General features: G+C 38.4%; 1 protein-coding gene across 1 annotated transcript in view; it reads right to left on the bottom strand.

Annotated features, from left to right (window-relative positions):
- Positions 1–22348, bottom strand: part of LOC102236534 (whirlin-like) — a 59229-nt gene extending 36881 nt beyond the window's left edge. The window contains exon 1 of the mRNA XM_005812367.2: positions 21113–22348. Coding sequence (XP_005812424.1) covers positions 21113–21847 — 735 coding nt within the window. The 5' untranslated portion in view covers positions 21848–22348. The remainder of the gene's footprint in view (positions 1–21112) is intronic.
- Positions 22349–27529: the final 5181 nt, after the last annotated feature.

Genomic DNA, 27529 nt, shown 5'->3' with positions numbered 1-27529 from the left:
GGCCATATTCCTGGTTTGTTTCTAATCCAGCTTTAATTAAGTCTCAGTCCTTCGGCATTTTATCACGACGAACCACGCACATAAACACGCCCGACAGATGAATACGTTTGCATTTCTGACAAATCCTCTCCATCCTCCGCATCTATTAAAACACACACCCCCAACATGTGCGTCCCACCGTCTCAGAGACATCTTTGGTGTCTCTGTGTCTTTTTCCAGAGACATCTGGCTGAAACAGGTCCAGCTGCACGGTTAGCGCATGATAGCAGGGCCCGGGCGCTGAGCCAAAGCAGGGAAAGTCTTGTCGCTCCACGGGCCTCTTCTAGCGTGCCACATAAATTTGAGTGCTTCTTAATCCACAGGCACTAAATGTACACGCACACACATTGAGACTGCACTAAGTAAGCCTTAGTCAGCTGCACTGCCCTGTATATAAAGCCTGTGGGCAAAACTGCCATCATTAAATCAAGCCTCTCGGCCTGTCTTCTGGTGTTTTAGATTCTGTCTCCGTCATGCTGAAATTCAGTCAGACATAAAAGACTTTTCTCTCTTGCAGACACGAGGTAAATAAGATAAGAAGATGACTGAACAGACTGCTTTGTAAACAAAACATCTACTGACAGATGACTGATAAGAACGTGTGTAAAAATTCAAAAAGGTACAAAGAAAAAGCGTATTTTGCATGTTTTTGTTCTTCCATTTGGGTTTCCACTGCTTCTAAAAAATAATTCAAGAGCTTGTAAAACAAAACACCTGCCAGTTTTGCGCAGCAAGTGTCTGGAAAATGATCCGTTTAAAAAACCTAAGGAATGTAATGACATAAATCATCAGGGATTTCCCATTACCTAGAAACGCCAGCAGAATTCCAACACATTTGGTCAGTTGGTTTTACTGCTGTATGTGCTGTACAATGCTGCTGGGGGAAAAAAAGTATTTTGTTATTGATTTAGCATCCAGAAACCACTTGCTGCATTCTTGTTGGTTGTGTAGGAGCCTCCAGTTATGCTTTTCAAAGATGTACAGTTTGCAGCCATTTTCAAGTGCGAGTGTAATCGTTACTGGGCGTGGCGACCAGCAGATTATTCCGATTTAAAGTGACATGAGGCCCTAAAACATTTCAAATCTGATTGTCTAAGAATGATTTTGTGCAACAACATAATGAACATGTTTTGTATCACCTATAGATTTTTTCCTGACATGTTCAAGGAAGCATAATGGGTCACCTTTAACGTAATTAAAACCTGCAGGAGCAGCTGCTGTAGTTTTCTTGAGCATAAAAATCTGATTTTACAGATTTTCATTCTGCCTGACACTATAAAAAGTTCCGATGCCTGCCTATTAGACGTGTTGGTCGTGCTTTGGCAGCCAAAACAGCTAACTGGGGATTCCAATAAAACCCCTGAAGGTGTGCTATGATATCTAGCACCAAGATCTCAGCTGGATATCTGCTTTAAGCGGCGTAGTGGAGCTTCCATGGATCAATTTGTTTGTCCAGCACATCCCACAGATGCTGGACTGGGTAGATATGTGGAGCATTAGGAGGTGGAGGCAGCATTCCCAGTTCTCCTGAAGCTATTCCTGAAACATTCTGTGTTTTATTCTGCTGAATGTGATCAATAGAAAACATGAATGTTTGACTAATAAACAATATCTAGAGGTCGTCTACAGTTACTTTGGTTTCAACAGGAGTTTAAATCTGTCATATTTCATAAGACTCAACTGACCCAAATAGGGCTGAAACAATTAATCAATTAATTGATTTTATTAACTTTAAAGGTACTTTCCAGAGGTCATCTGAGGTCACCCATCCCCCTCCTCCACACAATTTTGAAATCAAACAAAATTGATGTCAACAGACCTCTGATGACCTCTGGAAACTTTATTAATGGCTTTAAAGACACAGCGACAAATGAAAATCTCAGCTGCATAAACATCCGACACCAATTTTGTTAGTTAGATTTGAGTAATGTGAGAGGGGCTGGTTGACCTTTTGACCTTTAAACTTTCATCAATACATTCAAAGCAAAAGCAACACAAACGTAAATATTTTGCAGCACAATCCAACACCAATTTTGTTTGAAGAAGATGTTGGAGGTGGGGATGTCTGACCTTTCATGACCTCTGGAAACAGTCAGTATTTTTAAAATGACAGCAGCACAAACATAGCAGTTGATTCTCACCAGTTTTGTTTGATTTTGTAAATGGGTGAGAGAACTGGTGCACCTTTGATGACCTCAGGAAACAATATCTATAAATGAAAGCGGCACAAACAAAAAAATTTGCTGCAAAAACTTTTGACACCAACTTATTTTCATGTAATGTGTGGGGGGAGGCTGACCTTTGATGACCTCTGGAAACAATATCTTTACAATGACAGCAGCACAAATTTAAAAATTGTTGCTGCACAAACCTTCGAAAGGTCATGAACGTTGACCTTTCAAGACCCCAGGAAACTTCATATCTTTAAAATGGTAGCAGCACAAACCAAGAATGTTGCTGCACAAATGTAGCACAAACATTTGACACCATTTTTGCTTGATTTGGAGAATATTGGAGAGCAACGTCCCTCAGGTTTTTGGGTATTATAGTTGCAAACATGAAGTTGCTATTGAGCAAATCTCCCCTCCAGCCTATACTAATCTTGTTATGTAAACGTAAGCCTTTAATGTCATGCAGGCTTTAGAATAATACCCTAAACACTCTGTATGCTGCACAGCATAATATCACATTCAGGTAAACTGCTCCACTAGCAGACACTCCAGCATCACCTCTTCCTTTCCTGACATGACAGAATCACACCCACAAGTTTTGGCTCTAATGACTCACACCTGATGCAGCGGCTGAAAGCTGTGATAGTGTTACATGATCACGGAGACAAACACCTGAAAGAGACGGAAGTGGGTGACGAGAGCGCAGAGTGGCGACGGGGAGCTTTTATGATAAAATGAGCCTGAAGTCTGCATCGCTTTGCATTCATTTACATCCCTCAAGTTGGCACCCCAAGACTCCCTGCAGAACCAAACTGTTACAGTTTGCCTGAATTAAAACAGCAGAGCGGCAGTGAAAGAGGGACAGATTTAATCAGCTGCCGTCTCTAACATCTAAGCCAGTTACAGGCACATCTCTGAATAAATTTCAACTCTATAAATTTAGGCGCCCTTGACTTCGAGAGTGAGGAGCAAATTTCACATGCTTTTACTTTCATTTCCACGAGTAATTTGATATTTTCCTTGAATTAGTGGCCACTCCTTCCCTTTCCATTGACTTTCAGAAGAGTCTTGACAATACGGAAGGCCAAAAGTGCCAGATTGTGCCCCATTTCATCCGCTTTAGTCAAACTGTAGAAAGTCTGGTTCATTTGGGAAGGTCACTCTGATTCGGACCTAGAAAGTGAACTCTGGTCTTCCAAACCTCGGTCTTTGTTCGGTTGAAGTGAACTCTGGTGCGGTCTGATTCCATATTTGAATGCCAAGCGGACCAGGGACTGCTCCAAAAGTAGGAAGTGGACTACAGCGCACAGCATTATGGGTAAATCCAACCCAAACAACACAATGCAACTTCTAAAATATGACGCTACTCCATTTTTGCTTACATCTTGTGAAGAAGGAAGTTGCACTCAGTGTCTTCTTCTGAGGTTTTGTGTCGCTTCCTTTAGTGGTTCTTGCTGCAGCGCCCCCACAGGCAAGGAGGGGAACAAATTTTTAAAGGATTTGGTTTGTTTGACATCAGCTGAAATGCTGCTATTTCGGTTCCCAATCAAACCAAATCTACTGAACTATCAGTTGTGAAAACACCTTAAAAATGATTACTTACATTATCAAAAAATAATCCATTAACAAAATACAAATTCCTCATTTAAATATATAATATTAATTCAAAATTTATTAAATTATATTGCAATTTTCTGGCAGATTTTTTTCTTTGAGGTTCCATTTTGATTTTAACTCAAAAGCTTCAACTCCGATTTGGACCGAAAATGTGAACCTTGGTTGGTTGAAGTGAACTCTAGTGCAGCTTGAACTCCAGGCGGACCGGACTCCGCTCCAAAAGCAGGAAGTGGACTACGCTGCAAGGAATCCTGGGTAAATACAACCAAAACAGACGAATAGCACTGGCGGTAGAAACGGCTCGTGATATTTTATCACAGATGAAAGAGAAATCCTACATCCACTAAAATCTGACGCTGCTCCATTTTTGTTTAAAGTTTCGCGGTTTGTTCCAGACGGTAAACATCTCCTCCATTTGCAGTCCTTCCACACGTCTCCGAGGCTCCGTGGGACATTTTCTCATTTGCCAGTTGGATTGGAGCGCTATAGAAACAGCTGGAGCTCAGGCTTCACCTGAGGTTTTAATACATCAACACTCAATATTCTGCCTTGAACCCAGCCGTCGGCCATTAAGGAGCCACTTCAGCAGAGAGCCCATCAGGTGGTGGGAGGGCAGGGCCCCGCGTCGGCGACCGCTCCGCCGAGGTTCTGGTAATAACACGGTGGACGTCAATTACCCTGTTGAGCCGTGATTATAGCCTTTCTGCCCCGACCCCGTGTCACACCGTAACGCCAACAGATCTGCTTCCAGACGGGATGGGCTGCTGCAGGATGAGAAAACCCACCTATCGTTTACTGCTGCAGCAGAATCTCTCTCTGAAAAACAGACGAATCCAACCCAGAATTTGAGTTTATATGCAAAAAAAAATTTTACTGAATCAATGGTATAAAAGATATTTGGTTTATTGAGAAATTTGCTTTATTTCATAAAAGTAAAGCAGGTTTTTATTTATTCTGAATGAATATGTGGTTTAATGTCATGAGCTGAATTTATCTTTACACTCAAAATTTTTCACTTTTGTATGGAAGCCCATTACTGCCATGAAACAAAAGATAGAAGTCCAACAGAAAGTCAGAATTTTGAGTTTTAAAGTCATAATTTTGTGATAAAGGTACAAGAAAAAATAGTGTGTCATTTTGTTATAACTCTAAAAATCAAAATTATCACTTTTATTCTTGGAATTCACTTAAAACCTTAAAATTATGACTTTATTCTTGTAATTACGACTTTGAAACTCAAAATTATTATTTTTGTTCTCAACATTGTCATAATAACAACCTTGAAAGTAAAAAATAGGACTTTTATTTTCACAATCATGACTTCAAAATTAAAATGTTTGAGTTTTACTCTTGTAACTACGACTTTGAAACTCAAAAGTCCTAATCTCATAATTATGACTTTAGTACTTGAGTTTTTCCCCTCACAATTCTTTTATTCTCATAATTACAACTTAAAAAGCCTAAATTTTGACTTTTCCCATATTTATGACTTTTATTCTAGTCCTTATGAGTTTAAAATGTGAAATTCTGACTTTTACTGTCATAATTATGACTTATTTTGTATTATTACTTTAAAACTCAAAATTATGATTAAATGTTGAGATTATTATTGTAATATTCTGATTTATTTGCATAATTACAACTTTGAAACCCAAAAGTTTGACTTAATTTTCTAATTATGACTTTAAAGGTCTCATAATTAGGACTTTTACTTTGATAATTCACTTACATTCTCATATTTATGACTTTGTCCTCATAATTATGACTTTAAAATGTAAAATCGTGACTTTTACTCTCATATTTACCACTTTTATTTTGTAGTTATGACTTTAAAACTCGTAATTATGACTTCCTGTTGGGCATTTATTTGGGAATTTGTCTGATTGTAATCGACTGATTGGTGCATATCTAATAAACAGACCAATCTAAGAGATGGAAATAAAATAAATGATCATTATTCAAATTTTATGTTTAGTGATTGAAGAAACTTGACATTTAGGAACTTTTTAACCATGTTACCACCATCTATAGAATAAAATACCCATAAAATGCATAATAAACCGTATTAAGACTCAACTTTCCTCCCGAATTTTAACTTTATTCTCATTTTAATTAATTTTAGACAAACCTCAGGAGTCCTAAAGCTAAAACTTGGGAGCTAATTAGTCAAATTAGCTTGTTTTTTTGGGGGAGGTGCTTCTAGCCCCTCGCCGTGTCGCTGTGGACACGGTTTAGTTTTCAGTGGATGTTTTTCTGTCATCTTTAGAGGACGAAGGCAGGTGGGAAACGGGAGGTTAAAGGACTCAATATGTGCTTGAGATGCTTTCAGACACACACAAATGTTTGCAACACCTGTCAGGAGGTGTAAAAAAACACCTCTGGGAGACGGCGACAGGATGATAAGGAAACGTTTAGTCAGAGTCTCTGATATGTCATGTTTCCCCTACTGCAGCCATTTTATTGCTACTCACAGAAACCCAGGAGCCCCATTACAGCGACATAAAACCATTTCAGGATGGAGGAGGGCTTCAGATAGGAAACAATGCAGCTTTATCCGTGTTTTATTATTACAACTGCTCTGGTTTCTGCTCTAATCCTCAGTAAAAACAATTACAAAGTAATAGTTACAAGTTTTATGTGTTTATTTTGAATTAGAAAACAAATTCTATGCACTTAAGTTACAGAAATGTTCACTTTAGTGAAGATTTTTCTGTCAAACTTAACGCCGCTTTTTATTGTTTAAGTTTTGAGTTAAAATCAAAATCAACAGGTGGAACCTGAAAGAAAAAACTAATTGGTATTGAATTGGTATCAGTTCCTCCTCTAAGCTACAGTTTCCAAGTTGTAGCGCTTCCAACTCACAGAGCGGTTCCTTCAGACTAGCCAGCAGCAATTAGCAAACACCTGTTGGAACATCAGCCGAGCTCATTATAGGAGCTACTTCTCAGAGAAACGCTGGTAAAAACGTTGCTAAAGCGTTAATAGAGGAGTCATGTTGTGATGACTTCCTGGAGGCGGAGCTTCAGAAAGAGCAGGAGTTTCTTAAAGAGACAGAGGCCCAATTTCAAGGTGCTGAAGGTAACATATTTACTTGATTGTGCTATAAAATGGCGCTATGTAAGTGAAAAACGCATAATGCCGCCCCTTTAAGTTTTCTGTTGCTTGCTGAGATGTAGTACTGCGTCTCCATGCTAAGAGACGCCGGTGGCCTCAACCTTGACCTCTGGAGGCAATAAAGCAATAACCAGTCCCGTGTCATCCCTGACTCTCTTCCTAACCCTGACGAAGGCGCTTACAGTACGGAAATCTGCACAGGTGCTTCATAACTGCAGGTTCAGTTCAGCTTGCTGACTAAGCTTCGCACGCACACACACACACACACACACACACACACACACACACACACACACACACACACACACACACACACACACACACACAGTCGAGGTTAATGGGGTGACAAGCTGAGGACAAGGCCTGCATTACAAGCATGGCTCCATGCCATGTTAACCACACACACACACGCACACTCATTGTTATTCAGCACAAAACGACTCAAGACGGAGGAGGGACTCTGTTGTTCCAGCAGGACTGATGTGACGCAGCCCACAGATTATTAATTGATTTGTTCTGTTCAGTGTAATTAAACATTTTTAACGTCTTTCGTTTCATTTTTTAGACAACTGATGTAGGAAATATCCTCAAAAATTAGAGATGCGCAGATTATTAGCCAAACAATTGGAACTGGCACAATTTCTGCAGCACCAGTGAAAAATCAGATTTTCAGTTTTTGGTCTATAAATACATAAAAAGACAACATGTAACTAAAAGATAAAGTGGTGGACAGACGATTATAGTTTTTCACCTGTGGTTGTCCAATAGACTCAGTTTGATTTGGCACCAAAGTTGGAACATCTGTTACATTTTCAGCTGATGTAAAACGATACAAATCTTTTGGAAAAGCTGTTCCCCTCCTCGCCTGTGGGGGCGCTGCACCAAGAACCACTGAAGGAAACATGAGCGCAACTTACTTCTTTGAAAATTGCAACATAAATGGAGTAGTGTTAGATTTTCTTTTTTGTCTTCGGTAAAAAAAAAAAAAAAGCAACAAAACATTTCTCCCACTAGCGCTAGTTAGCGCATTTGTTTTTTCTGTGTTTACCCAGAATGCCCTGTGCTGTAGTCCACTTCCTGCTTTTGGAGCGGTCTCCAGTCCACTTGGCTTTCACATATGTGTTCAAATCGCACCAGAATTCGCTTCAACCGAACCAGGACCGAGGTTTTACGGCGGACCAGAGTTAAATTTTTGGTTTGCATTAAAGTTATCAATGAAAATCAAAATAAACCTAAAAGGGAAAAAAATTGGTATCAGCCAAGAAGGGGTTAGGGTAAAATTATGTGCTTCTTTTTTCAGAAAGTTTAGCTGTTAGTGTAATGGGAAAACAGTCGTTCCTCGATACAAGAGAAAACTCAGGTTTTTAAGAAAATGGCTGCTTTTTTAATCAACTTTAGATTAACTCAATCGATAACTTTGATAGATGCTGCGGATACATTTTTCTCTTAAAGAAAGGACACATTTTCTCAATTTTCTGGCCTATAGTGACGAGAAACAAACGATTTTAATTTGTTTCTGACATTTAGATGAAAACATGTCCAGTGATCAGTCTGTGCTGCTTCTGATCAGTAACGAGTTTTCCTCTTCCTCGGACACTGAGTCCGATTCGGACGGCAGCTGTGTCCGGATGAGTCTCCCGGCGTTTGACCCGTTTCTCCTCTGCCTCTCCAGCGCTTTCCTCTTCATACCCAAACTAATCTGTCAGACCAAATCCAGACGGTAAATAATCATCTTTCTCTCCATACCGACTCAATTATCTGTCTGCCGTCCTCCGGCGTAATCCGAGTCAGATCAGCGTTCTTCATAACTGCAGCTGGTCCGTTTCATCAGAGTTACAGCCTGTCACTGAACGCCACATGTGTTGTCCTCCTTCACTTATCTCCATGAGGCCCTGAAGGCAACCTCTTACTGTAATTATCTCCTCATCACCGAGCTGGAGGACATCAGTCACCGAGGCTTTAAACGGAGGGAGAATCTGCTGCGAACGAGTAAAAATCCTCCGTTATGTAACTGGGATCTGATTTTAATTCACTGCACATAAATTTAATATCAAGAAGAAATAAATGCTTGACTGGAAAGTTTTGTCATTTCCCTGCATTTCTAATCTCAAAACTCAAAAACAGAAGCACTCATGGTGCAACGTGGACCAAATCTGCTGCTGTATTTCTCAAATAGTATTTTTTCTAATTAATGAATGCCGTAAATAACCTGAAAGGTGAATAATAGGCAAAACTCTACTGCTTCTAAAAACAACGGCTGCTGGAAAAGACAAGCGCTTTGTTGTTGAATTACCATCCAGTACTGCATTCTTGTTGGTTGTGCAGGAGGCTTAGCTTTTCAAAGATGTACGATTGTATAACTGCGCATTAGTTTGAAGCCATTTCAAGTGCAAGTGTAAGCATTGAGTTTGTGTGCGTGGCCAAAAGTAGCTAATTTAGACTTAAAGGGGAAAAGGCCTAAAAAAAATTAAAGAAAAGTTAATTTTGAGCTTAATCTCAGGAGTGTTTTGGAAAAAACAAGGACATTTCTGAGCTCCAAAAGCCAAAAATATTCTATGAACAACATGGAAATTTCTGAGAAATTTCTCTTAAAAGTTTTTAACTTTTGAAACTCTGAAATTTTCAAGTTTTTCAAAAACATTTATGGGATCAATCTCAAAATTCCTCTTTTTTAAGCAAATTTTTGACTTTCCAAACTATGAAAATTTCAAGTTTTGCTCTAAAAAATCTCAGATTTATCTCTAAATAATTTTTGGCAGAAATGTTATTTTTTTGTTGTAGCTCAATGCCCGTTGAATGTGACTCAAAAATCAGGAGGTTTTTGTAGCTGCTCATTTTCCAGGTACCAAAAAACATCTGGGTGGGTTTTTTTAAGCACTTGGGATGGTTTTAGGAGAAACTGAGATAAAAATGGGAGCATAAACCATGGAAAATATGAATTTTGTATAAAAGTTACTTTTAATAAAGCCACTCTGAGTCCATCTGTGTCTCAAACTGTTGACCAATATTAGAGAAACACTGTAAATATGGAGCTTCCTTGTAAAACTCAGCTGTTTGTTTAAAGTGTGAAGTTCTTTACATGTCGTCTGATTTGTGGGACTTAATGAAAATTGTTTCTGAAAGCCAATAAAGAAACACATCCATCAGTCTGCTTATCAAATAATTGCGTGGACCCCAAACGGTCCAACCTGCTGCTCCTTTGCTTCACACTTTCTCGTTTTGCTGCTTCCGTTTCAAAGCGCCGGGCGCGAGGCAGGCAGCAGACGGTGAGTGGGACGGCGGTCGGGTAGAAAGGCAGATAAGGCGGCTCACAAGTGTCAGATATCAGGCAGGACTCCTCTGCACTTGTCCTCCACATAAAAGAGACATCTGGGCCGGCTGACGGACCGCTGCGGGTCGGCGCGGCGAAGGAAGTAATCTGACACAGAAGCACAGGAGGATTCAGGCTTTTTCAGTCCTGCTCTCCATCTTGGACTAAAATCTTCAAAGCGGGCCTGAAAATTACAAAACGGCATCAATCTTCCCCTGAAGACTCGCAGTGTTTTACCTCAGCCACACATCAGAGGACTCCCAGGACGCCCGTCTCCCTGCAGATTGTTTAACTCGGCTCTCCAGAGCTTACATAACCATTAAATACCTAAACTTCGGGCTCCTGCATCACAATGGGTTTGACTCTCAGGATGAGTCCAATATGAAGCAAAAGAAACCAAAAATTACTGCAAAAGCACTAAATGTAATCAAGCGTTCCTGGTCTGGTTCTGGGGTTCAAAGTGAATCCACAAACTGACTTTTTATGCCTACAAAATCCAGAAGGTTTACCCAGAGTAAAGTTATTACCAACATAATTTTCCTACGATGGAAACAGTCAAAGCATGTGTCTTTTTGTAACCAATATAATGATTATAACTGCCTTCATCCAGAGAGCATTACTGAAAAGTCATTTTCTGAAAAAAACCCCAACAATAAATAAGAAGTTATGAAATTGTCCTACGTTTATTTTATTAAAATATTGCATGTTGCTTAGCAGCTAATGCTAGGCAGATAAATAAATTATTTTACTTTCATCTTCGGGATTCTGGTCCAAAACGTTTGAACACCCTGTTTTAGATGAAGATCTAAATCAGGTTTTCTAGTATTCTAACTTAATCATTACTTTAATTATAAACAATGTTGCTTTTTCAGTTTTTTTTTTTTTATTTTGAGAATCCTTTAAAAAATCTTTTAATCACAACTGCCACTCTAAAAAAGTCTCAGTGTTTCTTCTTCTCTAATTGAGTCTCTGAACAGGATAATGATCAGTGGAGTGTGTGTGTGTGTGTGTGTGTGTGTGTGTGTGTGTGTGTGTGTGTGTGTGTGTGTGTGTGTGTGTTCGATAGCACCTCACACACCTCTCTTGGCTACATTTCATAATTATACCTGTCATACAGCAACAGACAAAACCAAAGTAGCAATGAAACCTTTCAGATCCTCATTTATATTCAGAGCAGACCCTCTTAGTCTCATGAATCACGACGACGGCGGCAGCGGACACCCAGAGAAACTTACCCAATAAGCTCAATTCAATAAATCCATGCTGAGGATTAAAGGGGGAAACTAAATCCAACACCTCAGATTTAAAACATATCAGATAAGGCTGGGATTTTATCTCTAAATAGGGATAAATTGAAACGAACAGATTGGATAATCTCTCTTTTTAACCTGGTGATTATTAAGCTCCAAAATACTGAACAGATTCTCATTTCTTCAACTGTTATTTTCCCTCATTGAATGCAATTATCTACAAAAGTTAAAAAAAAGTTCTGTTAAAAGGTTTAAATGAAGAGAAGTTGGAAAGAGGCATCAGGAAACACTGATTTCATCCTAAATGTCAGATTTAGGACGAAATCTAAATCATCCCAAATCTTGGATGATTTAGACGATTGCAGATTTCACATCAAACACCAAAAAGAATGGGCAGATTGGATCTTACTTCTGATTCTCTAAATTACGCTACAAGTTCCGTGAAAGTTACCTGTAAATGTTGCGAAAGTGCATGAATATTACCCCGTAAGTAGCAGCTCTGTTTAAAACAGCCCATTTCCCATGCAGGCCTTAATAAAATCAGATTTCAGTTAAACTAAAAGCACACAAGGGACCAAGAGAAGCAGCCATTTCCTGCCTGCAGGGAGATGTGACCAGAAACAGCAGACATTCGGCCCGTTGACGGGATATTAATGGCTGCTTCCGCTGATTTAGAGCCGGAGACGGATGGGGGACACCTTCACTGGGAAGTCGAGCATTCAGTGGCTTCATTGTAAAGAAATTAAAGTGCAGCAATGGAGTCATTTTGGCAGGTCTAATGGACCCCAAGTGGGCCGATCAGAGGAGAATATACATGATGGACGAAAATATGAGGTTTTTGACACAACAAACCGGCACTTTGATTGTAAAAGCAGCAGAAGGAAACACAAAAAGAGAAAATATCCTCCTCAACGAAGACTAAAATTCAAGTTGCATTGAGTGTCTTGAGTAATTTTCAGATCGTTACGCAATAAAAATCATGTAAACTTTTCCGTATCCATCACTGCGCTCGAGGAAAGCAGACTGGGTTCCCACCCAAATAATTAAAGCAATTTATAAATATTTAACAGTATAATTACAGTGACAAACTGAACTGAGGGCTCCAAGAGAAAACCCTGGTTTATTTAACTTTCTGCAAGAGATGGACAGAAATGCTCCTAATATAGAACTTTATAGAGGAGGAGCTTAAACTTAATCATTTATCTTACATCCCAACTAACAGACATTTATTCCAGTCTAAACATGGAATATAATAATATTGTAAAATGATAAATTTGTGATTAAATAAAGTTTAAGCTCCTGGCAGCATAATCCATGATTATTTTAGTAATCGACAATTAATCAAATTTGTTATTTAACCAAAAGTTTATTTTATACAATATTAAAAATGCATCAGAAAATACAAATAAACCTAACTTAACTGCCCTTATATTAAGAAAATAAACATTTTATTGGGTAAAAATGCAATAGCATAGCCTTTCTTTGACCGATTGATCATTGGTAGCAAAGAATGCATCTGTAGTTAAATAAATAACGTGTGACGGTGTAAGGATGATTTGTTAACTTTTTGTTTTGATTAACCAATTATAACTGTACCGCAAAAGTGGCTACATAAGAATTTTTTTATTATTCTTATTTTATAAAATTTGAATCAGGTGACGCTAAAAACCAGCTCAAAGTTTTGGGTAGAATATATTTACATTTATGTTAAATGCAAAACGTATCTATTTTTTGTACAGTTTTGGCCTAATTACAGCTCTGTACATATTGTTCTTTGATTTGATTAAACAATTAATCGATTACTAAATTAGTTGACAGTTTTAATCAATAAAACTCATCGTGTCTATATGTGATAAAGTATTAAAGATTATTTTATTAGACAGTCAAGTAGCACTTTTAGATCCCGAGTGCCTAAAAACCAAAGACTATTTGTTGATTATTACAATTAATCGTAATTAATTGATTTATTTCAACCCTAAAATCCGACCCAAGAATCACCTGAGATCCTGAAGAAGTTCCCTGATAAAACTGGGGAAAAGTTGGACAATAAACCAAAACTAATTATGGGAAGAACATGCCAGAGAAAATAAATATTGCTTTCCTCAGATATTATTGGCCCGTAATTATGCAGAGCCATAATTACAGGTCATACATGGCTGAGCAGGAGACCTGCACAAAAAGTGGTAAATTGTCAGATTCCTTTGAGAAACTCAAAGAGAAAATAATTATTTAAAAGTAGAGGAAAAATGTGTTCCAATTAATACTAATATTGATTTTTTTTTTTTTTAAAAAACATAATAGACCTTTAAGCATTGATTAAAAAATCTCAACCTGGGTTATTGGAAAGCAATCATTCAGGTAGTTTCTGCAGCATTTCATTAAATTAAATTATATTCTCCTCTCAGGTGAATCTTTGCCATAAAGCACATCAGGATTTGCATCCTGGACATGAAGTCCAACATAAAAGTTTATCAAGCAGCAATAAAGGCTTTACAGGAATGCACAATAAAACCTGAGCAACGTGATTATGTAAATCTTTGGGCTTTCGGTGATAAATATGGGAACGGCTGGGAGAAAAACTCACGTTAATTTGTTTAGTTTAATAAAGTAGAAGGCCAGCTGAGCTTCTGGTTTTCTTTCATTAACAACCTACTTTTACAATAATTTATTATAGCTGCGTCCTGATTGGGTGAAGGTTAATTATCTCTCCCAACTGCATTTAAAACATGGACGCTGAAAGCTGGAAAGAATCACTGTTTACAGCTTTAAGTTTCTCCAGGGTGGATTGATGATGCAAAGCACAGCTTTAATGATTTTTAGTTGAATTTATTGAACAAACAGTGGCTTTAAATATGTAAACCCAAAGCTAACAATAATTGGCTAGAGGATTTTAGTGACTTCACACTCTTTTTGTTGCTGTAAACAAGCTTCTGGTGACCTAAATTGACTGAAATAATTGAAATCTATTATTTTTGGGGGTAAAATAAAACAGAGGACCCCGGCTATTCTCAACAATTAGCAATCCCAGCTAGCTACAGAAAGATCAAATCTGCAAAAACTTGATAACTGCTCTAAAAATTGTCCATAACTTAATGTTTTAACAGTGCAAACAACAAATATACCTCAATCTGCATTGAAACGCAAAGTGGAAACCAATGCTAACATCTACGATCTCCACTGTTGGACTGGCTGCTTTGCTAATGTCCACCAACTAGCATTCCTGCTAGGTGTTTTAGCTTCCCAAGCTTCAGTTTCTTTGAACATTTTAGATATGCTGTACAAAAAAAATCCACAAATAGCTTTGTTTTCCATAAAATATTTGAAGGTACGTTCAACAGAAAAATGCAAGAATACGTGAATTTACGAATCCTGAAGCACGAACAGATGGAAGTTCAATTTACTCACTTCCATTAGCATTGGAGAGGCTAATGATTAGCATGAATTTACAGGCATCAGGAATATGTAGGCTAACGACTAGCATTCAGAGAATGGTCAACTAATTTAGTAATCGATTAATCTTTAATTGTAATAGTATACAGACTCTAAAATATGTTATTTGCTGAAAGAACAAACTCGTAGCAGTAATTAAGCCAAAACTGTAAGAAGAAAATATAGTTTTTGCATTTTAGATGAAAAGATTGTCTGTAAATATGCTACCTAAAACTTCAAGTGTCATAGTTGTAGCTTTACCTGGATCAAATTCTGTAAAATTCCCACGTTAAGCACGTTTTGCTGTCCAGTTATTAATTGGTTAATTGAAAAATAAAAACATTTCAGTCCTACATTGCATTAGTAGTAAGTGAAAAACAAAGGGGCTTATTTAAGTATTTATTTAGCTGCTGGTGCATCCTTTAGTATCTTATTACATTTTAAGCAATACAATGTTTTATTTCTTATTCAGAAAACATTATTTTTTAATCATTTGCATTTTCTTATACATATTTATTTTAATAAAATAAGCCTAAGTGGTTAAACATTTTTCAGAAATTCAATTAATTGATTAATCGTTAAAATAATCATTACTGATCAACCGTTTCCTAAAATCACTTTTCCAAATATCCGTGTGTATGTACATATTTGAGTTTGTGGGTTTAATTTTGACAATTTGTGTTTTAAAAAAGCAAAATCCAAACTTGTGCAACAAACTCTGTTGAAACGTCAGAAAACGACGTTGGTGCTCAGGATGAGTGAGTAAACATCTCCATCGGGCCTCAGATTTGTCTCGACACGCCGCCCAGCATGACAGACGGTCTGAGCCACGAACAACCACGGAGAAAAAGATGTGAGACGTTTTCACGCTCGTCCTGCTGGGAAAGTTTTCCAAAGAAGTGCAGCTTGTCGCTCATTCCCGTCTTTCTGCTGTCAGGCTCCGAAAGCGGTCAGAATTATTATTCCTGTTAGCTTTTCCCCTCACCAAGGAGAGAGCCGTCAGCTTGACAAGCAAGCCAGTTCCCAGTCTGTCTACTTCATTTGACAGGAAAATAAAACGACAAATGAATACAAAGTGAGCATATATTTTTAATAACACTATCTAGGGCAGCAAGAAAGTATAAAAATCATTCAACTGAATAAAATACTTAAAACTTACAGAGATTCTGAAGAGGTTTTACCAAATGAGTCAAAGGAAAATCTATTTTTATTGGTGCAAAGATGCTTTTTATTGCTGGAATATTTCTGATGTTAATTCCCAGCATGCAAAGGGGTTGTTAGGATCCTCAACTAAAAGGTGAGGTAAGGTAAGCTTATTTATGTAGCACATTTTCAGAAACAAGGCAAGTCAGAGTGGGAGAAATCTTTGGCTTTTACCCCAACAATTTATTCATTTTGTTATTTTAAAATGTAAATGTTTCTAAAATCAGGTATTTTCATCAGTTTAAAAGATTAGGGCTACAGCTAATGATTGTTTCAGCTATTAATTATTCTGAAGATTAATCGATTATCCTGATGATTAATTGATTATTCTAACGATTAATCAGGGGTTGGGGTTGTTACATTCTGCTTATTTCTCATTTAACCTCTTAAGCCTTGCTTATACAATATTAGAAATACATTCAAGATGTAAGTAAACAAAAATTTCAACTCATTTTCTTAAACAAGTAAATGCACATTTTATTGCTTAAAAAGCAACGGCAGCATTCCTTTAGTAAATGCTTGATTATTTGTGGCAAAGATTGCATCTGCAGCTAAAAAAATACTTATTTTAATTACTTATATTTTTTCTACCTGGCTTGATATAGAACTATATTGTTGATTATTTTTTGGGGTCACAAATTAACATTTGGATAACAAAAGGTGCTTAATTCATTTTTTTAAAATTAAAATTTGAACCAGTTGAAGTTAAAACTGCAACTTGAGGAGTTTTGGGTAAAGCATATTTACAGATAAAAGTTTTTAATATTTTTCTTCTTCTTAGTTTTACATTTTCAACTTTGTTATTTTTCTACAGTTTAGCTCCATAAAGGAGGCTTTCGTAGCTCATCCAGATAAAATCATGGAAATATGAGTTTAAATATTCAGAAAACTGCTCAAACTTTGTTTAAAAGGTTTTGGTTTTTCCATTGATTATTTGGGTCATTATGCAACTGGGCCAGGTACTATTAATCCAGACCAGATTAAGCAGATTTAAAAAGTGAAGAAGTTACTGGGCATTTTGAAACTTTTCCACAAGGCTGCTGATTGTTTTCATCGCTTTTAAAAACAGGATCGACTTTTAAATCTCTGCATGTTTGTTTCTGGGCAGAAAATGAATCATTCACCTTGTTTTCTCCTCACCATAATCTCCTAATCAAGCCTAATCCCTTCCTCTGGTCCCAGCAGCTACTGGCTGCTGTTTCTCTGAGCTTACAGCTGAATTTTACTTTCATCTTCTCTGGATCCGGACTCGGTCCCCGCTTGCCTCTGTCCGGGACGTGATTGGGACGTAAATCGCTTTATGCTGGAAGAGTGACTCTTTTCTCCCCGACAGTCTCTGTGTCTCTTGCCTTTTAATTTGATTGCTTTCTGACTTAAGGAGGGTGTTACACGAGAAGAAACAGTATAGCTGGGGATAATTCAGTTACATACAGTCGTGTCTTTCTTCTGCGTTTGGTTAAATAAACCACAGCTGAGGAGTCGGACAGAGCTAGCTTCATCTCCAAGCTGCTAGCATGCAGGTTTCCACGTTTAGCTTACTTTGAATATTATGCTTCAGTTTTCAGTTGCTTCTGCCTTTTGTAACAAAAAATTATTCACTTTATAATGCTGCATTTACACCAATCCCATTTAATCCACTTTAGTCAAAGTCCAGTCCGTTTTTTCTAGAAAGTCCGGTTTGTTTGGGGAAGTGTGAACACGCAATTGAGACAAAAACGCTAACTCTGGTCCGCCTACAAACCTCAGTCCCGGTTCAGTTGGGGTGAATTCTTTACTGGTTCAAAAGTATGTGAACGCCAAGTGGACTAGAGACCGCTCCAAAAGCAGGAAGTGCACTACAGCGCAGGGCATTCTGGGTAAATACAAAGAAAAAAGCGCGCTAACTAGAGTTAGCAGGAGAAATAGTTTGTGGTCTACAACCACTAAAATCTGATGCTACTCCATTTTTTTTGACATTTCATAAAGACGGAAGTTGCACCGAGGGTCTTCTTCACAAGTTTTTGTCATTTCCTTCAGTAGTTCTTGATGCAGCGCCCCCACAGGCGAGGAGGGGGAACTGCTTTTTCAGACTGTTTGGATTGTTTGACTGTGCAGCGTGAAAATGCAACAAATGTTGCAACTTTGCCTCTGAATGGAACCGAGTCTACTGGACTATTATGTGGGGAAAAACACCATTAACATTATTTTCCTGGTTAAATAAAAGATGCATACAAGCAGAACTTGATGACATGCTGGAAGAAACGTTTTTCTACATGTTTGGCATTTATTCTGTAGAACTAATCCCACCAAAGCCTGCTGTTTTTTAATTGTTTAAGTGATTTTTGCACCATTTTGCAGCAGAAGCCATGTCTATGACAACCAGCCTTTATAGTAAACAATAATCTAGAAACAATTGGCCCAGATCTTCTTCTTCTACAACTTATATCGCTTCATGGAAAGCATGCAGGGTTTGGATAACGATGCTCGATGAAACGGATTCAATTAAAGCTCTTTTAAACGTCCCAAAGGTCCGAGATGCAGAGATGCATGACGAGTTTCTAATGTAGGGCGATATTAACACCAGGCAGTTTAAATCAGACACTGAATAAAAAGACCTTCTGCTCATTTATGTCTGGAATTAAATCACACGAAAGTTTCTCTCTTTTAGGACGGTCAGAATCACAAGAATTTTTAATGACTTTTTTCAAAGTTGAGCATTTGCAAACGGTAAACTGTGATTTTAAATTATTTATGATCACAGTGGCGTTAGCTGCACTAGTTCCAAAATATAAAAACACATTTTTCTTGGTTTTGGGCCTTCGCCCTGCTTGAAAAGACAACCTCCGTCCATTCAAACCTGCACACAAACACAGGCCACTAAGGTTACCGCCTGCTACAGGCGTCCGGTTACACTAGAGCTTCCTAGATCAGTTCCTAGAAGAACTGATCTAGAGTTTACATTCTAGATGTAGAACATCCAGATGCTTCCAGATAACCTCCTCCGATATATTGGGGTGTGTTTTCTCCAAAAGGAGTCATGTTCAATGGCATATTAGAGCCATTGTAGAAAGAAAAAAAGGAGTAAATTTCACACCAGAAAAAAATCTAGAAAAAAGTTAATTTCTGAGCTCCAAACATCAAACATTTGCAAGAGAAAAGTCTGAAATTTTGAGAATAATCTCAAAGATTTTACAGAAAAAAAAAATGTTAAATTCTGAACTCCAAAAGTGGAAAAAAAAAATAGCAAGGAAAAAAAAAATTAGAACATTTTGAGAAAATTTTCTAGAAAATAGCTCTGAAATTTTTTATCTCCAAATGTTTAAAATTTGTGAGAAAAAAATCTGAAATTTTGAGATTAATCAGAAAGTTTCTATAATAAAAAAAAAACTTTCGACTTTCGACAGAAATTTCCAAGTATTTCATGGAAAGAATTTTTGAATAAAAATGTCAGAGTTTTTTTCCAGCAACATTTTGACTTGTTGATTTCTATCTCAGGTTTATTTATAAAACATATATAAGCGACACAGTAGTTCAAAGTGCTGCACATCATAAAAACAAAAGTCATACAAACATAATCGATTATGAACGGTAACAAACATTACATTTTGTCGGGTGCCATCAGAAATGTTGGTCAGTATTCCAGTATTTTTGGTTTGAAAGCAGCTCTAAACAGGAGAGTTTATAACCTTGATTAAAAGGAAATCAGTGTTTCAGCCGTTTTGCATTTTTATGCAACATTTTCCAGAAAACGTCTAGAAAATTTCAAAGATTCTCAAAATTTTAGAGTTTTATGGCAGAAATTTACTCCTATTTTTACTTCCTATACATTGGCCCTAACATGCTGTCATGTACATGAGATATGAGCGTGCAGCGGAGGAAAGAGCAGCTGTAAACAGCCTGGCAGCCTTGACTCCGACATGCAGCAGGCCAATGATTTAACCTCATTGCGCCTCCAGGAAGTGATGCGTCGCTTGCGCTCTGCGCCGACTCACATCTGAGAACAATCTCATTTTTTACCCCAGAATCACATGTATGTACCAGGTATTACAGTTTTCTGACTTCCCCTGAATATCCAGAGTCACATAAAGATGGTTACAAAGTCAGCCTTCTATCACCTGAAGAACATTTCCAGGCTTAAAGGACTAACATCCCAGCAAGAACTCAAATACACGTTTACATTAACTTATCGGAAACCATTTGCGTAATTTTATGGCCAATGAAATGCAGCCAGTGTTGACAAGCTTTCAGCTGTTTGTAGTTCGCCCAATCCGCAACTCCATGGTGTATATTAAAAAACACATTCTCGTGGTTTTTACACCACATTATACAACTTTCAGACTTCTTCACTTGTAATTTTGACAGAGATGGGCCCAAAAATTATACTTAAGTAAGAGTAGCACCACTTTAGCATATTTTTAACTCAAGTAAAAGTAAAAAGTAGCCATGCAAGACATTACTCAAGAGTAAAAAAGTATTTGGTCGAAAGTCTACTCGAGTACTGAGTAACTGATCACTTCGGTTTGAAAGCAGCTCTATAAAATATATCAATCGTTACATTTAAAAATTCAGTTGGACCAAAATATTAAGTTAAGTTGAAAGTTTTGGTGTTTTAAGGATGAAAATGATAATAATTTATATCAGTAACAAAAAAATAACAAAATCTGGCAAAACAAAATGTTTCCAAATCAGTTACTGTCTATAAAAAAAAACTTACTAAACTTTAACAAAAACTGCAGGTTTGTGTCTGAGTCTGGTGAATTTTTGATTAAAACTTGTTTGTTTTTTATTCAGTGGGTAGAGAATCCAGAAATTTTACTCAAGCAAGAGCAGCGACTTTATAATAAAGTTACTCAAGTAAATGTAATTGAGTAAATGTAACTAGTTACCCAACTCTGCATTTTGACATTATTTCCTATCCATACTTGTTGGGAAAGATGCAACATGTGGCACCAGAGGCGTTCCATAGTTTGGCATTTACAAACAGAAACACGTCGCCCTACCTTCACCGCTTCTGCGTGGGTGACTTTCTCGAACACTTTGTCGTTAACTTTCATGATCTGGTCGCCGATGCGGAGCCCCTGCTTCTCCGCCAGGCTCCCGGGCTCCACCAGGGACACGTAGATCCCGACCCCGTGCTCCGAGCCGCCGCGGATGCTGAATCCCAGGCCCTCGTTGCTCTTGTGGCGCTTCATGGTGACCTGCCGGAGCTCGCCCGGCGGCTCGTGGATGAAGTTCCGGCCGAGCAGCGGCACCAGCGGCGCCGCCGTCCCGTCGCTGCTGGTGCTGAAGCTGTCCGGGGAGCCCCGCAGCGCCACCTGGAAGTCCGGCGGGATGCTCGGCGACAGGTTCCCCGGTGGAGTCGGGCTGGAGCTCGGCGGGGGTTCGGCGTGGCCATTGTTCGCGACTAAATCCGACTTTAGGTAAAGCCCCTCCGAGGTGTACTGCTCGAAGAGGAGCTGGTCGGAGCGGGGGATGACCAGCCGCAGCATGGGCAGCAGCTGCCGCTTGCTGGGCGCGTTCAGGATCACGTTGAGGGTCTGAACCAGGTCGTACACGTTGCGCTTGGAGTGGTACACGTTGAGGCAGTGGATTAACTGCTCCCGCTCCAAGTCGCTGAGCAGCAGGTTGAGCGCGTTGTGCAGCTTCCGGACGTTGGCCGACAGCGTCCGGGCGCTGGAGGCCACCGAGTTGGCCGAGGAGCTGAGCGACATGCGCTCCAGGTCGGTGCTGCTCATCCCGGCGGTTACAGGGCACGCAGTCCCGGCTGGAGCGGCATCAAGACGGCCGGAGGAGTCCGATAACCCCCATAATGTCGAAGTTTATCCCAACTGTTTGGATAATCGGACGCTGTTACCTGGAGCTGGGAAACTTTAGTTTCCAAGCGGGTGAGAGCTGGAGAGCTTAGTGCGCCACGTCAGTGTCATTATCCGCCGTGTTATTTTCCACGGGGTCAGGTGGACACCGAGCCGCCGCTTCTCTGGTGTCCAGAAAAACCCAAACCAACCACAATTACACCGACTCCTTCCAGTTTAACAACAAAAAACTGTACATTCCTTCGCTCCAGAAACACAAAAAACTTATTTTTCTCCGCTCCGGCGGCAGGTTTCCGCTCCCAAAACGACCCACGGCGGAGGAAAATGTAAATCCACGCGTGAAAACTGAGCGGTGTCGGTTTGTAGGAGAGCTGCGGCTCCGCGTACCAGTCCCACTGACGTTACTACAGCGACTGAAGAAGCGTCTCGTGCCGTCATCTGTGCGGAAATGACGCAACCACACAGCAGCCAATAGGATTTTTGGTGACAAACTGCACGCGCGTGTGGCTGTGTGTCTAAATAATTCACGCTTAACTAAAGTTCAACACCTGTAGGGCGGCAATGTGGACTGAAGTTTACTAGAAAAAACTGAGAATTTTTTAGATTAAACTCATAAATATTCTGGGGAAAAAACAAGAAAATTTCTGAGCTTCAAAAGTCGAAAATTGTCTTTAAAAATTTTTTTTAGATCAATCAGAATTTTTATTTTGAAAAAAAAAACTATTTTTTTTGTTTCAAAAATCAAAGTTTTCCACTTTTGAAACTTAGATAATTAAATGTTTTTGAGTTTTTCCTTTAGAAAAAAATTTGACTTTTCAAACTCAGAAATTTCCTTCTTTGTTCAACAACATTTTTGAGATTAATCTAAAAATTTCAAAGATTTTTCAGGCTAAATTTCAACTTTTAAAACCCAGAAATGTCCTTGTGTTTTCTCTATAATTTATGGGATTAATCTAAAAAATTCAGATTTTTTTCCTACAGAATTTCTGAAATTCATCTCAAAATTTCTTAGATTTTGGTGAAAATTTGCTTCTCTTTTTTATTTCTATGATGGTCCTTTGTCCTTTGTTGATTTTTCTTCCAGTTTATCCACAGGATATAATATATTTATAACAATGTTACTTAAATTATAAGCAAAAAACATACAACTCCCAATAAAAACAATATTAAATAGATGCTACATATAGAAATAATCAAAGTCTACAAATTTAATCCCCTGGTGCAGTTGCACTTTTTCCTTCCACTCAACTTCCTACAAATACACTTGCACACTGCAGGTGTTTTCAGCTAATTAGTGGCTGGCTGTGGCACAGATAATTTTCTATGTTAATATTTTATTAGTTCCTTAATATTTAAAGCTACTGCTGAAATTCTTCCTGCTTTTTTAAAGCAGAAAGTCGAGTTTGTAAAGATTATTTAGGTCAGTTGAACACAGAGAATAAAAAACACAAGTTGCAAAGTGTGCAAATGAGGGTTTAGGAAAATCAAATAGTTCTGTTGAAAGCAACTAAATGGATAGAAAACGAGATGGAGGTGAATGAGGTCAAAGCAGAGCCACACATAAAGTCAGGCCCTGAAAATGACACAGCGAAACTGTCAGCAAGCAGCAAAGATAAAAGCCGCATCTGATAATGAGTGAATGATTTTAGAGGCAGCAGTTTATCTTTTAATGATTTCTAGCGCTAAATCAATGTTCTGCATCTATATAAGCTCTGAAATGAAGGAAATTTGGGTCAGTTTTTTAAAGTTCATACTATTAAGCATCTCAGATTAATTGATTAATTGGAGCGAGTTCCACCCACGCAGCTCTGTGGAGAAATATTAGAAGTGACAGTAGCAATGAGAAAAGACCTTGACCGGCCTGCAGAGCCGTTCGTTTCAAAGCGAATCAATCCTTCTGGGGAATCACAGGAACATCAACTTCAGCCCGGTTTTATCACCTGTCCTTCCTTCTGTAATGGGAAAAAAATCCCTGCTAGTCTGGTTTTTATAACGATGCATGCTGTCATGCAGCAAAGGTCTCTGCAGCAGGACGTAAAAGGTTTGATCAATACTCACATGTAATCCTCTTACTTTTCAAAAAAACAATAACGAACGATACATTATGATTAGCAACTTAAATAAAAGAACAATAAAAACAAAGGGAGACAGTTGAAAGAGCACTCTAAAACTGACATGCTAACTTTTTCTATAACTATTTTACATCATTTAACAAAACCTCTGACACTACACTGAGTGAAACCTTCCAAAATATACAAACTGTAGGCAAAATAGTGGGGAGAATATTAAACAAATAATAAAGAACATGATCCTAGACCAGGTTCTGTCGCCTTACAGTCCTGGACTGTCTGCAGAGGGAGAAATTACAGTATTTATCAAGAGCTAATGATAAATTACTATTCTAACATGGTATTTAGCAAAAGGTAGCACTAAACGCTATAACAACATGCTATCTAGTGGATGCTAATGCTAAAGCGCTATAACAACATCATATTTAGCACAAACTAACACTAAAGTGCTATATCACCATGGTATTTAGCAGAAGCTAATGCTAAAGTGCTATAGCAACATTGTATTTAGTGAAAGTTAACTCTAACACGCTATACCAACGTAGTATTTATCAAAAGTTAGCTCAAGCGTTATAACAACATGGTATCTAGTGGTGCTGCTAATGCTGAAGCGCTATTCTAACATGGTATTTAGCAAACGATTGCACTAAATTGCTAGATTCACCCATGTCGATAGCCGGAGTGATATGTTATCTGTCACAACTTATCATCCCAGCATGATCAGACTTATTATAATATATTGTAATAAACGTCTAACTAGTTAAAGAGTTCTTAACAGTCGATAACCAAAATTTTAACACACTTTATACACATGACAGTTTACAAAACAGCTAAGTAAATTAGAATTACTTCATTAAAGTCTGATAAGTGTGCTAAACGTTTTCAAAGTTAGCATAAATGCTAAAGTGCTTAGCTCTGCTATTAGCGCAAAGAAATGCTGTATATTTAGCTGTAGCCTGAAAAAAAACCTGTGAAAATGAACCAAACTAACTTCATCTCACGTGTTTTTGTTGCCTCTGGGTAGCAAAACTAAATCTGTCAGTACAGGTGTAAACAGCAGGGGGCTAACAATGCTGCGTGTGCTTATCCGCGACTGATGAGCGTCATTACCGGAGCGGAGCTGCGGGAAACAATGGCGGGGCAAACCGCACTGTACCGGACAAACCCCGACACCGCACAACAAGCGGGACAAAAAGAAAAGAGACAGAAAATGATTTCACTGCGTGAAACCGGAGAGTGAGCGATGGAGGAACGAAGAGACGACGACAGACTGAAGGGGAGTGGAAAGGCCGCAGTAACCCACCCACGGAGCTAATTACACCGGCTGTTGTCACGGTTTTTAATTTTCACAAAGCTGAACATCCAGTCCCGCCACGGAGTGACGGACAAAGACAGATTCTGTCATGCTGGCAGGACAATTAAGGTGTTAATGAAGAGGTGACCGCTGTGAGCTGCAGAGGATGTGCATGTAGCCGGCAGCTCGGTACTTTGACTAGAAAATATTCCCCCCACTTCCAACATGAAGAGCTACCTACTCCTAATTAAATTTCATGGTTAAGTGTAATCACTCTGGAGGCTTAGCAGGCCTTAAATACTTGGCCTAATAGGCTTAGATGGTAACCAAAGTCATCAGTTTTCATCAAACAGCTAAATCTCGGTCAAACAGATGTCTCTGAAATCCAATTTGCTTCATTGGTATAATTATTAACTGTTTTAGACCCCCTGCTGAGAGTCTAACTGTGTTTCTCTTGGCCTCTTTTCAACATAAATGTTTTCACAAAGCTTTTTTAAATTCTAAATAATTTAAGCTTACATAATACAGTAACTCTCGTAAGAATTTGAATTAATATGAGAAAGAAAGAGACATTTAATTTCCTATTTTTGAATTTGAATATGCAAACTATTTTATCAAATTTGTTGTCGTTTCTAATGTAAATATTTTAGTAGACTTTAAATAAGATAAAATTAACTTACAAGTAGCTTTTTGGCAATATAAGAGTTTGATTTAAGGCAATAATTCCTAAATATTGAGCTTCACTGGCAGATTATTTCACTTATAACATGAGAAAAAATATTTTTACATATACGAGTCATAAAAATGTTAAACTTTTCATAATTTTTTTTTTGAAAACCAATTTATGGAAGGAAAGTAAATTAACCAAACATGTGAGAACATAATCACCCTCCAACCTCTGAGAGTCGTCCAAATTTGAGCACTTTTTGTCAGATCATAGTTTAATACTTCAGCTGAGGTGAAAACAATCCATAACATTAAACATGAGGTTGTCTGAGAGTCCAAACAAAAAGTGAAAATGCCGTCCACAACCTTCAGGAGTCGGAGATAAAACCGTATTTTACCCTTAAATGAAGATTTTATTTTTTTTTACAAAGAGAATAATCAGATCTAAAGCGGGAAAATATTCTTAAACGTTTCCATAATTCTCTTCGGTTTCCTAATGAGACTGAAAACCACAAACCTTTAACAACTACAAAGGGATTCTGGCTGGAGAAAAACATAAAACCAATTAGGGGTAAATAAAGAGAAAGTCTGAGCGATCTTTTATAGAAGTCCAGTTAATTTGTTTCACTTAGCTGAGAGATGAAGGCATGTTTGAAGTTTCCCAGACAGAAATCCCTCGGAGTAACGCTGCTTTCTGTGGGTTTGGAGTCATTATTTTTTCTTTTCCACCTGTGATCCAACGGCAAAACGATCTAAAAATAACCCGCCGTGTTCGTTTGCGACCGACAGTTTAATCAAACGAGGGATCAGAACACCGGTCCTGCTGGGCAGCGCCGTAATGGCAGCTCACACACACACACACACACGCACACACACACACACACACACACACACACACACACACACACACACACACACACACACACACACACGCTTAATGGTGGGATAATCTGCAGAGAAGAGACGAGAGTCCACCATCAATCAAAACCAGCTGCAGAAATCTGAATGTTCTGATGACTGCCAGTCAGATTGGCAGCAGGCAGCACCTGAATCGACCTACAGTGAGAATCTAAAAGCCAGAAAACGAGAAATTGATCCCAAAATCAGTTTTTAAAACACTTTACATCCATTTGTATCTCGTTTTCTGTCTAATTTTTCACTTTTTTGGCGGTTCGATTGCTTATGTGAACGTCAAGTGGGCCAGAGACCGCTCCAAAAGCAGGAAGTGGACTACAGCACAGGGCATTCTGGGTAAATACAACCAAAACAAACGTGCTGGTCCAGCGTCAGTGGGAGAAATGTCTCATGGCCTTTTGCTAAAGACAAAAGAGAAATCCTACAACCGCTAAAATATGACGCTACTCCATCTGTTTGCATTTTGTGAAGGAAGAAGTTGACTTCAGTTTCTTCTTCAGAGGCTTTTGTGCCGTTTCCATTAGTGGTTCTTAGATCAGCGCCCCCCACAGCTGAGGAGGGGAACAAGATTTTCAATTAGTTTGGATTGCTTTGAATATTCTTTATTAAAAAGTTACATTTTTTGCATTTTTTGAAATTATTTTCTATTGAAAATGTCAG

This window comes from Xiphophorus maculatus, unplaced genomic scaffold, assembly GCF_002775205.1.
Source record: "Xiphophorus maculatus strain JP 163 A unplaced genomic scaffold, X_maculatus-5.0-male Unplaced_Scaffold_BN000164F, whole genome shotgun sequence".
In the NCBI taxonomy this organism is placed as follows: domain Eukaryota; kingdom Metazoa; phylum Chordata; class Actinopteri; order Cyprinodontiformes; family Poeciliidae; genus Xiphophorus; species Xiphophorus maculatus.
This window is presented reverse-complemented; position numbering and strand designations above follow the sequence as displayed.